This window comes from Phaenicophaeus curvirostris, chromosome 1 (assembly GCF_032191515.1).
Source record: "Phaenicophaeus curvirostris isolate KB17595 chromosome 1, BPBGC_Pcur_1.0, whole genome shotgun sequence".
Lineage (NCBI taxonomy): Eukaryota > Metazoa > Chordata > Aves > Cuculiformes > Cuculidae > Phaenicophaeus > Phaenicophaeus curvirostris.
This window is the reverse complement of record NC_091392.1, coordinates 70,619,423-70,633,790: the sequence shown is the minus strand read 5'-3', so window position 1 is coordinate 70,633,790 and position 14,368 is coordinate 70,619,423. Positions and strand designations below refer to the sequence as shown.

At 40.4% G+C, this 14,368-nt stretch overlaps 1 protein-coding gene across 4 annotated transcripts in view; it reads right to left on the bottom strand.

The window, feature by feature from the left end:
- BCAT1 (branched chain amino acid transaminase 1) overlaps window positions 1-14,368 on the bottom strand; it is a 79,499-nt gene that overhangs the window by 16,748 nt on the left and 48,383 nt on the right. For 3 of the 4 annotated variants that reach the window (XM_069862407.1, XM_069862416.1, XM_069862390.1), the window contains 6 exons: window positions 12,379-12,579; window positions 11,164-11,220; window positions 9,018-9,128; window positions 8,415-8,534; window positions 5,968-6,131; window positions 4,176-4,318 (listed from right to left, as the gene is read on the bottom strand). In XM_069862407.1, coding sequence (XP_069718508.1) covers window positions 4,176-4,318; window positions 5,968-6,131; window positions 8,415-8,534; window positions 9,018-9,128; window positions 11,164-11,220; window positions 12,379-12,579 — 796 coding nt within the window. The remainder of the gene's footprint in view (window positions 1-4,175; window positions 4,319-5,967; window positions 6,132-8,414; window positions 8,535-9,017; window positions 9,129-11,163; window positions 11,221-12,378; window positions 12,580-14,368) is intronic. The other variant, XM_069862402.1, reaches the window with a different exon arrangement.

Genomic DNA, 14,368 nt, shown 5'->3' with positions numbered 1-14,368 from the left:
TGTGTTCAGTTCTGGGCCCCTCACCACAAGAAGGATGTTGAGGCTCTGGAGCGAGTCCAGAGAAGAGCAACAAAGCTGGTGAGAGGGCTGGAGAGCAGGTCTTACGAGGAGCGGCTGAGAGAGCTGGGGTTGTTTAGCCTGGAGAAGAGGAGGCTGAGGGGAGACCTCATTGCTCTCTACAGCTACCTGAAAGGAGGTTGTAGAGAGGAGGGTGCTGGCCTCTTCTCCCAAGTGACAGGGGACAGGACAAGAGGGAATGGCCTCAAGCTCCGCCAGGGCAGGTTTAGGCTGGACATTAGGAAAAAATTCTTCACAGCAAGGGTCATTGGGCACTGGAACAGGCTGCCCAGGGAGGTGGTTGATTCACCTTCCCTGGAGGTGTTTAAGGCACGGGTGGAAGAGGTGCTAAGGGGCATGGTTTAGTGTTTGATAGGAATGGTTGGACTCGATGATCCGATGGGTCTCTTCCAACCTGGTTATTCTATGATTCTATGAATGTCACCCACCTTCAATTTTTACACATCTGTATTTATGAACATATAACAGATAAGATTCCATACCTGGGATGCCTTCACTACTAGTCACACTATAACAATGCTGAGAAATTCACCAGAACATATTCTACAAAAGTGAAAACAGATACTAAGTGAACTTCTGGGTAAAGGAAAACCCAGGAAATCCTGATTTCACTATTATTAACAGGTGACTTCCTCTCCTAGTTTGTTCTGTACCTTTCTGTTTCTTCCTCATTTTTCTCAGGCTTTTTTTCTGCTTTTTCTCCCATGCAATCACTCTGCCATCACATCTCTGTCTATTTACTTCCCTCAATTGCTTTCCCCTCCTTGTCTTTCTCTTGTCTGCCACCTCATCCACCAGCTGCTCTCCCCTCCATGCTATTGCTATGGCTTTCTATAGCAGAAGTTATGATCCTTGTTTTGTTAGTAGTCTACTTGTATAACATACCTGTAGAGCACAAATGATCCTCCACCTACAGAATAGTAAGCAAACTTGCTTGATATTTTACCTAACTGTTCCATAGAATCTTTTAACTTGCTTACTTCTTAGTTTACATCAGCTTTTTTAGAAATGGGCACTCTTGATCCCCATTTTAATAACAGCACAAAAATATTTAGTAATACCTGAATGCTATTCACAATTTCCTAACATTAAAGCTAGTAGACCCAGATCATTCTTAAGAAACTGAAATTCTGGAAAGTGCACACAGATTTCATAGTCAGCAATCTTCAGGTTGGACATATCCTTAAATTTTAAGATTTACATAATGCCTAGCCTATATATTGTAGGCAGAACAGACATCACTAACAGAAATTATTTTCAATGTTAACAGCTTCTTGAGATTATTACGTGCTCTGAAGATGTAACTGGAAGGGACAGTAGAGTGACCAAAATTTTTACTTTGTGAGCATAAAATGTAAACAGTATGTAATGCATGAAATGTCCAACTCCTATACTTTTGCAGTAGCAGGGATCCACATTTGGTCAATATTATAAGCCTCAAAAGAGCAGTGGTGGGCACAAAAGAGCAGCATAGAGCATGTCATTTTATTTTACTGGAAATTGAATAGTTTCCTCCCCTAGTCCCTCCCTGACGTTACAAATGAGATATTTTTCCAGGCTCCTCATACTGCCCAAGACAACACGTCATGTTTAGTCACTATGCTATAACTGAAAATATATAGCAAATGCTTGCAAGAACAACATGCTCTCACAGGTAGCACAGCTGTTCTTTAGTCTAGGCTTTACCAGGCTGGGCCTTTGATTTGTTATCCACCTAGGAGTGCAGTTCAGACTTCTCTGCAGTGACCTCCAAAACACACAAAGAAGGGCATGTTCATTTTGATCATGATCTGCAATTTCTGCCTCACTCTTTCTGTTAGATCCCTCTCTTGGCTGCAGAATTTGCCTAACAAAACAAAACCACAGCCTAAGTAAGTATCCTTTGTGAAGTGACAGAACATAAAGGCAAACACTTTTTAAATCACAGTTTAAAGCCACAGGCAGGTATGTGATGACACATACTGGCAGCAAGTGATTCTCAACCAAAAATGTGATAAAATAATCATTAAGACACTGGGAGACAGCAAGTGGTCCAATGATGCTAATGACATTGTTGTGTAAGTGGCAGGTTTGCCAGTATACAGTTAGCTTGGGTGGCATGAATTACAAGTTGTTTGCTACTGCCACCTCACAATAGTACTATTCAGTAGTGCACTGGTAATACAGTGATTGGCAGATCTTTGGAACAGTATGGTGCTGCAGCTGGATAATTCCAGCATATTCCAGGTTTAAGTACAATGAGAACATTGAATTCTAATTAAGTCTCCCCTTCAGTGTCCTTTCCCTGGGCAGAATAAGCCAAAATCTATTTTTGTGTGTCTCAAGAGAAGTTACACAAGGCTTGATTTTGGCCATCTAGCTACACTGATGAATCTACTGCTACCATACTAACAGTAATAACAACATTTCTCATAGTTTAAATTGCAATATTTCACAGGCTCTTTCAACACTAAGGGAGTGTTAGTCCTCTTCTTACAAAAGTGATAAAGATTTTGAAGAATAATAAGTAATGGAACTGGAGAAGAAAGTCAGGTAGCTGGATTCCCCTTTACCCTAGACTATACAAAGCACACTGCTGTCCCCACAGAATACTGCCTCTAATACAGCTGAGCACTGTCAGAAAAATGTCAAATTTTTAAGGGTATTCATGGCACTATAATGAAATCAGAGTCCGAACACTGCACCTGTGCCATGCAAAAATTCAGTAACACTTAATTTTCATGGAGGGCCAGCACTCATGGATGTCAGGAGGTATCCTTTTCTTCACTTGCCTACACATTGGGTTAATCCTCTAAGGATTCAGGGCTATGCAGTCTTCCAAACCAATTCTCAGGTGCAGCTATCACTTCTCAAGCACTGAATACTTGCATTCCCAATAGGTGTTTTTGAGATGCCTAAATACATGGCTGCTCATTAACTGGATACTTTTCTAATCAGCACATACATTGCTCAACAATGGTTACAAAGAGGTAAAAATGGTTTCAAGAGTGACAGTATACCTTTAAAGCATTATTTGAGCATTACTGATGTGGAATGCTGACTGCCATGTTTCTCTCTCTCTGTGTCCACTGAATAGAACTTCAAATTCTTCAAAGAAAGAACCAAGTTCTTCATCCACTGGATGCTAGAATACTTCTAATTATGTTTCAAGAACATTTAATTTGCCAGAAAGTGATCATGGGAACCATTCATACTGAAAGCCAGAGTTTGAAGGGTTACAGAGTCACAAGTTCTCCTTCGTATGTCTGTGCTGTTTCTGACCCAATGCTTCCTTCAAGATCAAGCATGCTGCTAGACTTTACGGTAAACCTGCAGTATGACGCTGTGTTTTGCTAGACTGTACCCTTCTAAGCACATGGACTGGCCCAACAGTTAAGTGTATCATCAGTTGGTAGCACTCACTGCTGCTCCCGTATCACAGAATCGTAGAATCGTAGACTAGTTTGGGTTGGAGGGGACCTTAAAGATCATCTAGTTCCAAACCAACTGCCATGGGCAGGGAAATGTCCCACTAGATCAGGCTGCCCAAGGCCCCATCCAACCTGGCCTTGAACACCTCCAGGGATGGGGCAGCCACAACTTCCCTGGACAATCTATGCCAGTGCCTCACCACTCTCATTGTGAAGAAATTCTTCGTTATATCTAGTTTAAATCTGCCCCTCTCCAGTTTACACCCATTGCCTCTAGTCCTATCACTACAAGCCTTTGCAAACATTCCCTCCCCAGCTTTCTTGTAGGCCTCCTTCAGGTACTGGAAGGTCGCTACAAGATCTCCTCGGAGCCTTCTCTTCTCCAGGCTGAACAACCCCAACTCTCTCAGCCTGTCCTCATGTGGGAGGTGCTCCAGCCCTCTGATCATCCTTGTAGTCCTCCTCTGGACCTGTTCCAACAGCTCCATGTCCTTCTTACATTGACTTTCCTCTTTCACAATGGTATAACTGTCACTTATCAGTTTTCAGAAGAGAATAGACATTTCCTTGTTAAATAATTTTCATTTAAAAGTTTATGATCTGCACTCTAACAAACATTTTGTGGATTACAGTCCCAACTGTAACTTTGTAACTCTGTTAAAGTTTTCATGTTTTGTGTTACTATACCTCCATCTTCATTTATCCAGTAGAGAAACAGATTCATCGTCCCAACTTCAGTTATTTGGTGATCTTCTCCATAAAGCCACAAAACCTGCTGGCAGCCAAACTCCAGGGCTTCTTGCTGGGCATAAAGAGAAGAACCATAATTCCTTCCAGGGGAAAAAAAAAAAAAAAAAGAAAGGGCAAACAGTTATGAGTATCTGGTTGAGTATTTTCTCATTTCTACCCAAAGTTTCGTGCTCCTCTACCTCATGACTAGGTGCTCTCCACAGGCACTGCTTGTCCCTAGAATGGTTTAACTGGAAGTACTCTACCAGTGTTTTACCAGATAATTTGCATCAACAACCTAAAAACTCTGAAGGCCTGAACAGCATCAATGGCTCAAACATATCTATCCAATTTGTCTTAAAAATACCTCTTGTTCCACTTTCTGGACAATCTAGTCATTGCAATTAGACACCTCAGGAATGCATTTATATTTATTTAGCAGTTGCTATCCTGGAGAGAGAGTAATAATTCCCACCCATGGTTCTAAAAAGAGCAAAACAAAACTATCTACCTTATCTGATTTATGTCAGATGAACCTCTTGGAACACAAAAATCACCAGAAGCAAGTCACTTCTTTTCTAGTAAAAGACTATCATAAAATAAGTAGCTTCAGAAGCTGCAGATGGGCCTTGATGAATTCCATATATTTGAGAAGCAGCTGTTTTCCTAAAATGCTGCTTACAGAGTGAACCTGACTGAACACTACTTGTTTACTCTGTAACTGCTCTGAGGCAGGGGCAGAAAACCCTTTTGTTTTTGATGTTCAATAACCATCATGACCCTAAGTCAGCTTCTCCAAAGTGCTGACTACACTGGAGTTAATTTCTAACCTCTGGGCCCAAATCAAGTCACTAATGACTCCAGACTCTCTTTTTTACCCACAGCTCATGTATGAAGGATTCAAAAGAAATAGTTCATATATTTTTAAAACTAAGCAAAAACTCAGAAAAAGTTCTCAGAACACCAGACTGAATGAAGGAAAGCTGTTTTCTTGCCTGGTGATTTCTACTAGCTCAGCTGAGATTACTTGACAACTACTAATTTTCAGCCTAGAAAATAAACTCCCACGTAGAGACAAATGATGATCTTAAAGGTCTCTTCCAACTTAAACGATTCTGTGATTCTGTAAGTCACTTACTTAAACACATCCAAGTTGCTTGCTCCAGTCAAATCCCAAGCAGTTTCACTCTACAAGTCAAGTACTTGGACACTTGCAATTACGTGTCTACCTAACCGGCGCTTTGGCCTAGTTCAGCAGAAAACTGGCAGACTATGGTCAAGTCAATGCAGATAATTGTCTCACACTTTCCCTGAAATACTCATACTCCCATGGCTAACTGCAGATGGCTTGTCAGGACAGGCTGCCAAGGAAGGAGGTCAGCAGTCTGTGCCGCTCACTGCCCAGCTGGCAGCAGGCTGCTATACTGAATGATGCATCACAGAAGTGATACCTTTAGTGTCAAATTCTGCAAGGGGTACAGCCAAAGTATTGCATGCACACCTTCCAGGTCCAGTTTATCAGCTTGAAATGCTGAAAAATTTCATCTGCAAATAATCCACTTTGCTATATTATATGCAACTGAATTGTACAAATAATATTTGCAAAGTACAATTTTGAAATCTTAGTTATAGTACATTATTTGTTTAACTGCTTTATATAATGTCTCTGCTTCCACTGGATTAGACACTTCACAAAATACCAAATATCCTTTGTGACCTATATAGAAGATGCAGAATTAAGTTTTCTTACCCTCCCAGTTTGCAGTCCCCCGTTCCTCCTTTCCAGGCTCTTACATATTTTGGATCTGCCCATAAGGATATTGGATTAAATCTTCCACTTGCAAAGTAAGGGCCCACAGGGCTCAGTATGACATACAGTAGGGCTTTAGTTGGCTTCTTCACTCCAAGGGAAGGCTGAAAGTAAGGAATGTAAACAAAACAGAAGTCACTGAGATAAAATATTTATATAATATTGCGTCAACAATATATAAATAGTATACTAGTATCCTAAATATAAAATATTATATGATAAATAATATAAACATTCATATAATGTTTATACTAAGATAAAATGCTTATATAACTTCCCCCATCCAAGAAATATAACAATCCTAATTTCATATACTGTCATCATTCATTTACAGCTGTTTCATTTAATTTATATATTATTCGAATCTCCTCAAACAGTTTCAGGCTTCTGAGAATTCAGAATTTATCTTAACAAGTTACTATATAATTATATGAATTAATCACAGCAGAAGCCTACACAGCCTTCTTAGGGGAAGGATTGGCAATGACCACTGCTAGCAATAACAACAGTGGAGGAAACAGTCAGCTGCATTAGTTATGAGAAACAGCCAATGCCACTTAGAAGTGGCATGGGTAGTGTTGAATGCTGGTTTGTGAATGGCTGTGTGACAAGTTAAAATGGTTTGCCTGCTGGAAATGGTTCACACGAGCACAGGAGGTTACTCAGAATGTGTGTCCTCCCTCGACCCCTCTCCCCAGCTCTCCTCACTGAGAGACTGCACTTTAAAGTCATCACTACTTGAAGGCAGAGATGAGAAGCCTGGCACTGGTTAAAGTCCGAATCCTGTGGCAGGATACTGAGCTCAACTATATATTTATTTGCAAAGTTCTGTACTGAACACAGAATCACAGAAGAACTGAGATTGGAAGGCAACTTTGGAGATCACCTTGTCCATAACCCCTGCTCAAGGAGGGCTAAATACAACTGGTTGCCCATGATCCTAAAGATCTTCTATGCAACTGAATGAATTACTATTTTCTCTCCATTCAGAGAAACCAGTCTTGTAAAAAGAACAAGCTCAGCCTTGGTTTCTGAGATTAGGTCTCCACTGAAAAAAAGTTACTGAACTTAAATCCTCAGGATCAAATGTCTAAGCAAGACACTTGCTCAAAGCACATGAAGCTAAACTGGGAGGTGGGAGGGAAAAATCACAGGATAATAATGGAACTACTGGAAAATTCAGATATGTCTTCCTCAGGTTCTGAGAGGGTATTTTGTTTTCTGACTACTTTACTCCTTCTGCAAAACTTCTAACTGGATTAACTAAATGAGATCTTGATATTTTTCCTGATTCTTACATAATCATCCAAAAGACTGTGATTACTAGGTTTCCTAATGGTGCTGATTCATAAAACACTAGCAGGACATGCAATGTGGAGACAATATATGCAATTACAGAAAGGCCAGATGTCTTGGCAAACATGAAGCAAAGCTCAACAACAACAACAAAAAAATTCCCAAAACGGGGGGGCGGAAATAACTTTTTAATATTAATACTTTACAGTCACCAAGTGGAAATCCTTCCATCTGAAAATCTGCAACTCGTTTGCAAGCATTAAATTAATGGCGTTCTAGAAGACATGTGAAATGTATAACGGTTATGTGTGGTATTACTTACAGATGTGGATATTGCAGAGGAGTAACTTGCCTAGTGGGGAACCATACATTCTTTAGCTTCTTTGTCCTGTGCTCTACCATTTAAATTTTCTCTCTTGCCTCTACTAAAAAAAAGTTTTAACTAAAATAAACTCCCTGTTTCTAATTCCCTTTATAAATACTACAGGCTTGACTCACATCCACACGAAACTCACAAAGTATACGCTAATACCTAGTTGCTAAACAGCCACTTATAAGGTAAGATCTGTGTTCAAGAACAAATTGACACAAGTTGCTGCTATAAATTCCGTTAAAGTCCTCTCTCAGAAGAGCCATCTTAACATATTGGGAAAGATCTCCCAAAATCCCAGTGCTAAGGTCAGGATGGAGGTATGAGATGAAATCTCAAAATGTACACAGAAAATTTCAGTTCCCTCACATTTTTTCTGGATTATTAGTATTTTCATGGCATGCATTAAGTTCACAAGTAACTATCCTATTAGTACAAAACCAAAGTTAATCTAAATTTTGCCATTTCCACTCAGAACAGTTAATTCGGTTTGCTTTCTGTGATCTGAACCGAGGTAGCCACTAGGGGGTGGTGTGGTCAACATAAAATTGTGAAGTGGAGCCACAGTTACTAACTCAGAAGTAAAAACATAAAAGTAAGTTGCCCCTGAAATGTAATACTGTTGTCTAGTGACTGCTGCTTATTTCTCTGTATGGATGGAGCGGTTTGCCCTGTGATTAAATACACAAAAGTTAAGAGGGGAAAAAAAAATGTTTCACACCTCAGTTCCAATTAAGGTAGGACGGATGTACAGGCTGGCAGAGGTTGAGTACGGGACCCACTCCTTTTCCACTTCCACAAGCTTCCGGATGCACTCTAACAGCTCATTCTGGTCAAAACACTGGGAAGGAAAGCAAAGGGAGAAAAGAAAATAGATAATTACAGTCTGAACACTCTGTGGGCTTCATAGATCCATACGCTAAGAAGAATACTTTGTCAGGATATGTAACAGTGACAGTCCATAGAGGTTCATAGGACTACATCACCTTCCTTGGGTTCATTTCTTATAGAGTACAAGATCCCATGGCTTTTGCCACAACTTCATCAGACGTCTGCATGTAAATACCTGCAGAACAGTGCTCATCCCTCAGAAACAGACTGAGGCAGCAGGGAAACAACAAAGAAAGCAGAACACTGCTGTTTTTTAAAGGAAAAATGCATTTTAAACAGTTCACTGAATAAGAACTCTTAATGAAGTTTAACTAAACTGTTTAAGAGCTGAGTGTTTGATAAAAGTCATGCTACTGTAAAGTTCCAAAGATTTGTACCCTGAAAATGGAAATACACTTTGACTTAAGTAGAATAAGATGCATTGGATACATACTGGCAGAGTTGCTCGTCTTGCTGATCGCGCCATCCTGTCCATGTTGAGGGTTGGCCGGAACAGGCGGATTTTGCCATCCACTCCTCGATAAGCCTTCATTCCTTCAAACAACTACCAAGCCAAAAAGGAGGGAAAAGAAATCAAATAATAATTGAGATATGTTATCCCATGATGATCTGTGCAAAAGCAGAACACGCCCTTTGGAAATAAAAGAACTTCACTTTCCTGCTCACAGTACTCAAAGCATAAATGCTAACTAGTTAATACTTGGAACACACTCCTGTGAGGTAGTATTATGAAGTTCATTTTGCAAAGACAACCTGCCTCTGCTTCAGATATACTTCTCTGTCAGGGGACTTACTGATAACTATCTTTTTCTTTCATAATTTGGTTACAACAATTAAAATTTGTAGCATGTGTTTGACTTAACTGTTCCCTCACATCCTGAGGCTAAGCCAGAAGAGTATTCTCCTTTACAGAAAGGATCTAGAGAATTTGATTATGTATGTTAATAATTTTTAGGGCTCTGTCCAAAATGCATTTTCGTAGGAAGCATAGAATGGTGTGATTAAGGGCACTGTTGCAGTTCTTGCTGCAGTCATAGCAAAGTCTTGGTCACTTATTTGCCCCATATACCCTGAGGGGAAGGGGGCTTAGCTAGCATGAGAGACAGATGCATTAGCCTTACACTACAGGAAGAATCCATAAAAACGTTTTATCTATGCTTTACAGGAAATTTAAATTAGTCATAATTATCCCGTCAAACTGTAGAATCTGGAAGACGTGTTGACAATCATATTACCAGAAACCCTTATCCCACCAGTGCCCTCCCAGCAGAATGTTCTACTGCATCTCCTGACCATAGCACATGCCCACCAAATGTCCATAGCTATTTTCAGTTACAGATTGATAACTTACAGTCATAGTTATAGACAGAAAACACATGTATTATTTAAGCTCACATTAATATATACATGTATAAAGCTACTATTTCAATTAAGTACTAAAGGATCATTAATGCTAACAGACAAGTATCCAGATTATCAGAATTTGTTTTCTAAAGCATTTCTTCGCACATTAAATTGCAGTGTAAGTTCTATGAATTTAACCACATCACTGCTGTCAGTCTCCTCACATTTCTACTCCCGACTGTTCCACAAAAAAATGGCTGGAAGTACATTCCCTGTGGTTGGAAGTCTATATATGCAAGAGCTTTATGCAGAAAAGAAGAATCCTATGTTTGTGTATAAGTAATTCTAGGGGAATACACAAGGTTTTGTTATTATTAAATTTTGTATAATTTTCCCATAAGGATCAATGAAATGCAATGTTTAAAAAGCTTTTATACAATCCTGTGACAGAGCTAGGTCCTTTCACATGACAAATTTTAATTGGGTTGTAACTGGGTAGCAGGAATCCCAGCAATCTTCCTTAGGCTTTATGCCAGCTATGTAGCAGAACTAGAATTAGAATCCAGAACTTTTTGTCTTCAAAATTTATCTTATTCCTATGACAATGTCAACTTTATTAAAAGCTTTGTATGCATTTTTGAAAGAGAAACTCTTCCTAGGATCGACACTGTAACTACAAGGAAAAAAAAAATGACATAGCTGATGATATGCTTGATAATTTGATACAATTTTTGTCAGGCCAGTTACTAATTAATACCACATTTCTGTAATGCTACTTTCTTATCACAGAATACTTATCTCCCCCCACCCTTCTCCCAAACACATCCACAGAACTTTTAATGAGAGGGAAGAGGAAGGAATGTTACTACTAAAAGTTGATCAATGGTTTGAGAGTAGTAAGAATCACATATTTACTGAAACACAAGGCCTTCTCAAGCTGTTAAATCTTTTTCTCCAAAAAGAAATACTTGTAACCTTCCAGAGCTCAGTAAAACCTTTCACTTATTAAAAAGGGAGACAGTGATGTGTTCCAGAAATGCTCGACTTGAATAAAAGCAACTGCTGTGGTTGCTTGATGGTTGGTTGCTATAGTGGTGTGCAAACAATACTATCTGACATCTGTACATCACAGGAGCTGGATCTGGAGTGCAGCAGATCCAGACTATCACACTGCATCATGAAGGGCAAGGAGAAAGGGGAGGGAATGCCAAATTCATCATTTTTACTATACCCACTGTGTATTCATTGAGCCACAGCATTGGCACCAGATTCTCCTCTGTCTGTCCTCTTGGCTAGAGGAAACGTGATGCAATAAGGGTAAAAGGATAAAAAAATGGGAAAAAAAAAAAAATAAGAGCATGTTCATATTAGCAATGATTTCAGACTGGGCCAGAGGCCGAGCATTAAAGCAATATGCTACTAAGAGTGAAATACAGATTTGGGACTCCAGCGTGGTTTCTTACATCTTGGGCAGATCAAGAGCTGCAGCCTTAGTCACCAGGACTTGTAATTTGCACAGGGCCTTTGGAGGCTAAGTGACTAGACTGGGAAAAAAAGGGCAGAGACAATAAAAATGGTGAAGGCAGGAGCTGAAGAACAACAAATAGGGAAAGGCTTGTGATCCTTCCCTTATACTAGTGGTTAAAATTAAAAAATAAAAAATAATTAAAAAAAATAATAAAAGAAGCACAAACAACTCCACTAACTTCAGTGGAGACACTGCCACCTACCCAGAAATGGGAGGAGAAGCAGGCATACATGCGTTTCAGCATGTGTGCCCTACTGAGGCTCTCACAGACGTGAGTAAGGCCAAAGCTGCTCTGGAGACACAAAAGGCAATTTTAAACATTAAGCAGCTAAGCACAGAAACTGTTAACCACGCTGGTTTCCGAATTAACATTTCACTTTCTGAAGTTCCTTGTATGCTAGATGCCTTAGCTCTAGTGAGGAGCTCTCCAGACTTCTTGGAAGTCACAAACATCAGTCTAGTCTGTCCTGCAATCCAAGCTGCAAACCTTTAAAACAGCCTAAAATAACTCCCACAGAATGCATGTTCAGTCCCCAAATTAATGCTGCTCTTGGAATCTCATATGGTCTTATTCTGTGCTTCACTAGGTTACATCAGAGACAGTACTTGGACCAATCCACCTTCAGTGGACTAGAATGCTTTCCCAAATGAATTTGTCACCACACAAAAAAGGGCTCACCTTCACTGGGCTGGCAAGTTAAGTGAGCTGGAATCCACAGACCAGAGCTGCTTCTGAATTATACCAACATAAACATAACCCTGTTGTAAATAATGGAATTATTCTGGGAGAATATCACTTAACAAAACAAAGTATAACTCAGTACTAATAAACTTAAGACAGTAATAGTCCTTGTACTCCAAAGCTATGGCTTCATGAGCTAATAAAACAAAATAGCAGTTTCCAAATCAATTCAGTACTCACTTCTACAGCATAATGAAGAGATGAGGAGGCTGGATGCAATGAAAGGTTCTCAAATGGCTTAATATAAGGTTTCTCCCATCCTGAAGCCAAGGACCATTCAATTGTCAGCATATTATCAGTGAACACAGTTCCAAATACCAAACCACTGGGGTCTGGTTTTTCCTTGAAAGTTGTAGATGGAGTGATAATCAAGTCTGAAGCCTGAAGGAACATGAAGACAAGAATGAAGTGTATGAAAATAATTAAGTAAGACTGATTTAAAAATATATCTGCACCAGTGAACGCGGACAAATGCAGTATTTTATCTCCAAGGACATTTAATGACAGAATGGCTAAAGGCAGCTACCTCCAAAAGTTATGCACATAAACACACAGTGCTGCTTATACCAGAAGTAGCTACATATTTTGAAATACTGTTAAGTGGAAGAAGCAGTAAAAGGTGTAAAATGAAAACTTAGCAGATGAAAATTACTTGGACATTGAGAGTAACATGTTCTAGAAACATCCAACTGCTGTACCTCAGAACATAAGGTGATCATCACTTATTAATTAATTATCACCACTTATTAATTAATTAATCCTCCTCACAACTAAGCAGATATTTTACACTGATATTCCTTTAAAGCATAAAACCAGTGTGAGAGATCAGAGCCAGCAGACAAGCAAATTACTTGGGTAACACTAGTTTGTTCTTTCACATTTGTATATTTCTAGAAAGACCCTAGAAAGTTTAGGAGAGAAGGCTGAATGTTTCCTTGCATGATACAGTCCTCTTACAAGCCCTAACTAGCTGCAGAAATGCAGTATAGTTTTTTGTACTGTATTTGGCTGAGAAAGAGTTAATGTTCTTTATAGTAGCTCATCCAGTGTGAATCATCCTAAAGAACAGCAGAGGAAGAAGGAAAGCAGAACCTCTGACCTGTCATTCTCCTTTTATACGCAGACAGGGGCTAAACAAGCAGAGAGATCTCTGAATCATAGAATCATAGAATCACCAGGTTGGAAGAGACCCACCAGATCACCGAGTCCAACCATTCCTATCAAACACTAAACCATGCCCCTTAGCACCTCGTCCACCTGTGCCTTAAACACCTGCAGGGAAGGGGACTCAACCACCTCCCTGGGCAGCCTGTTCCAGTGCCCAATGACCCTTGCTGTGAAAATTTTTTTCCTAATGTCCAGCCTAAATCTCCCCTGGCGGAGCTTGAGGCCATTCCCTCTTGTCCTGTCCCCTGACACTTGGGAGAAGAGGCCAGCACCCTCCTCTCTACAACCTCCTTTCAGGTAGTTGTAGAGAGCAATGAGGTCTGCCCTCAGCCTTCTCTTCTCCAGGATAAACAATCCCAGCTCTCTCAGCCGCTCCTCGTAAGACCTGCTCTCCAGCCCCCTCACCAGCTTTGTTGCTCTTCTCTGGACTCACTCCAGAGCCTCAACATCCTTCTTGTGGTGAGGGGCCCGGAACTGAACACAGTATTCGAGGAGCAGTCTCACCAGTGCCGAGTACAGAGGGAGAATAACCTCCCTAGACCTGCTGGTCACGCCGTTTCTGATACAAGCCAAGATGCCATGGGCCTTCTCGGCCACCTGGGCACACTGCTGGCTCATATTCAGTCGGCTGTCAACCAACACCCCCAGGTCCCTCTCCTCCAGGCAGCTTTCTAGACAGACTTCTCCTAGTCTGTAGCACTGCATAGGGTTGAACCTCATTTTAAGAATCCTTTTGAACACTTTGGTGGAGTTCTGTTGTTGTGGCATGCTTATACGATACCTGGTGTAATGGGGCACTGGAATGATAGTGCTACTACTATAACAATAGCAGTAGTCAACTGAAGAGAAACTCTGTAGTAGTAGTCTGTAGCACTGCACAGGGCTGTTGTGCCCCAAGTGCAGGACCCGGCATTTGGCCTTGTTAAACCTCATGCCATTGGACTCTGCCCAGCGGTCCAGCCTGTTCAGATCCCTTTGAAGAGCCTCCCTACCCTCCAGCAGA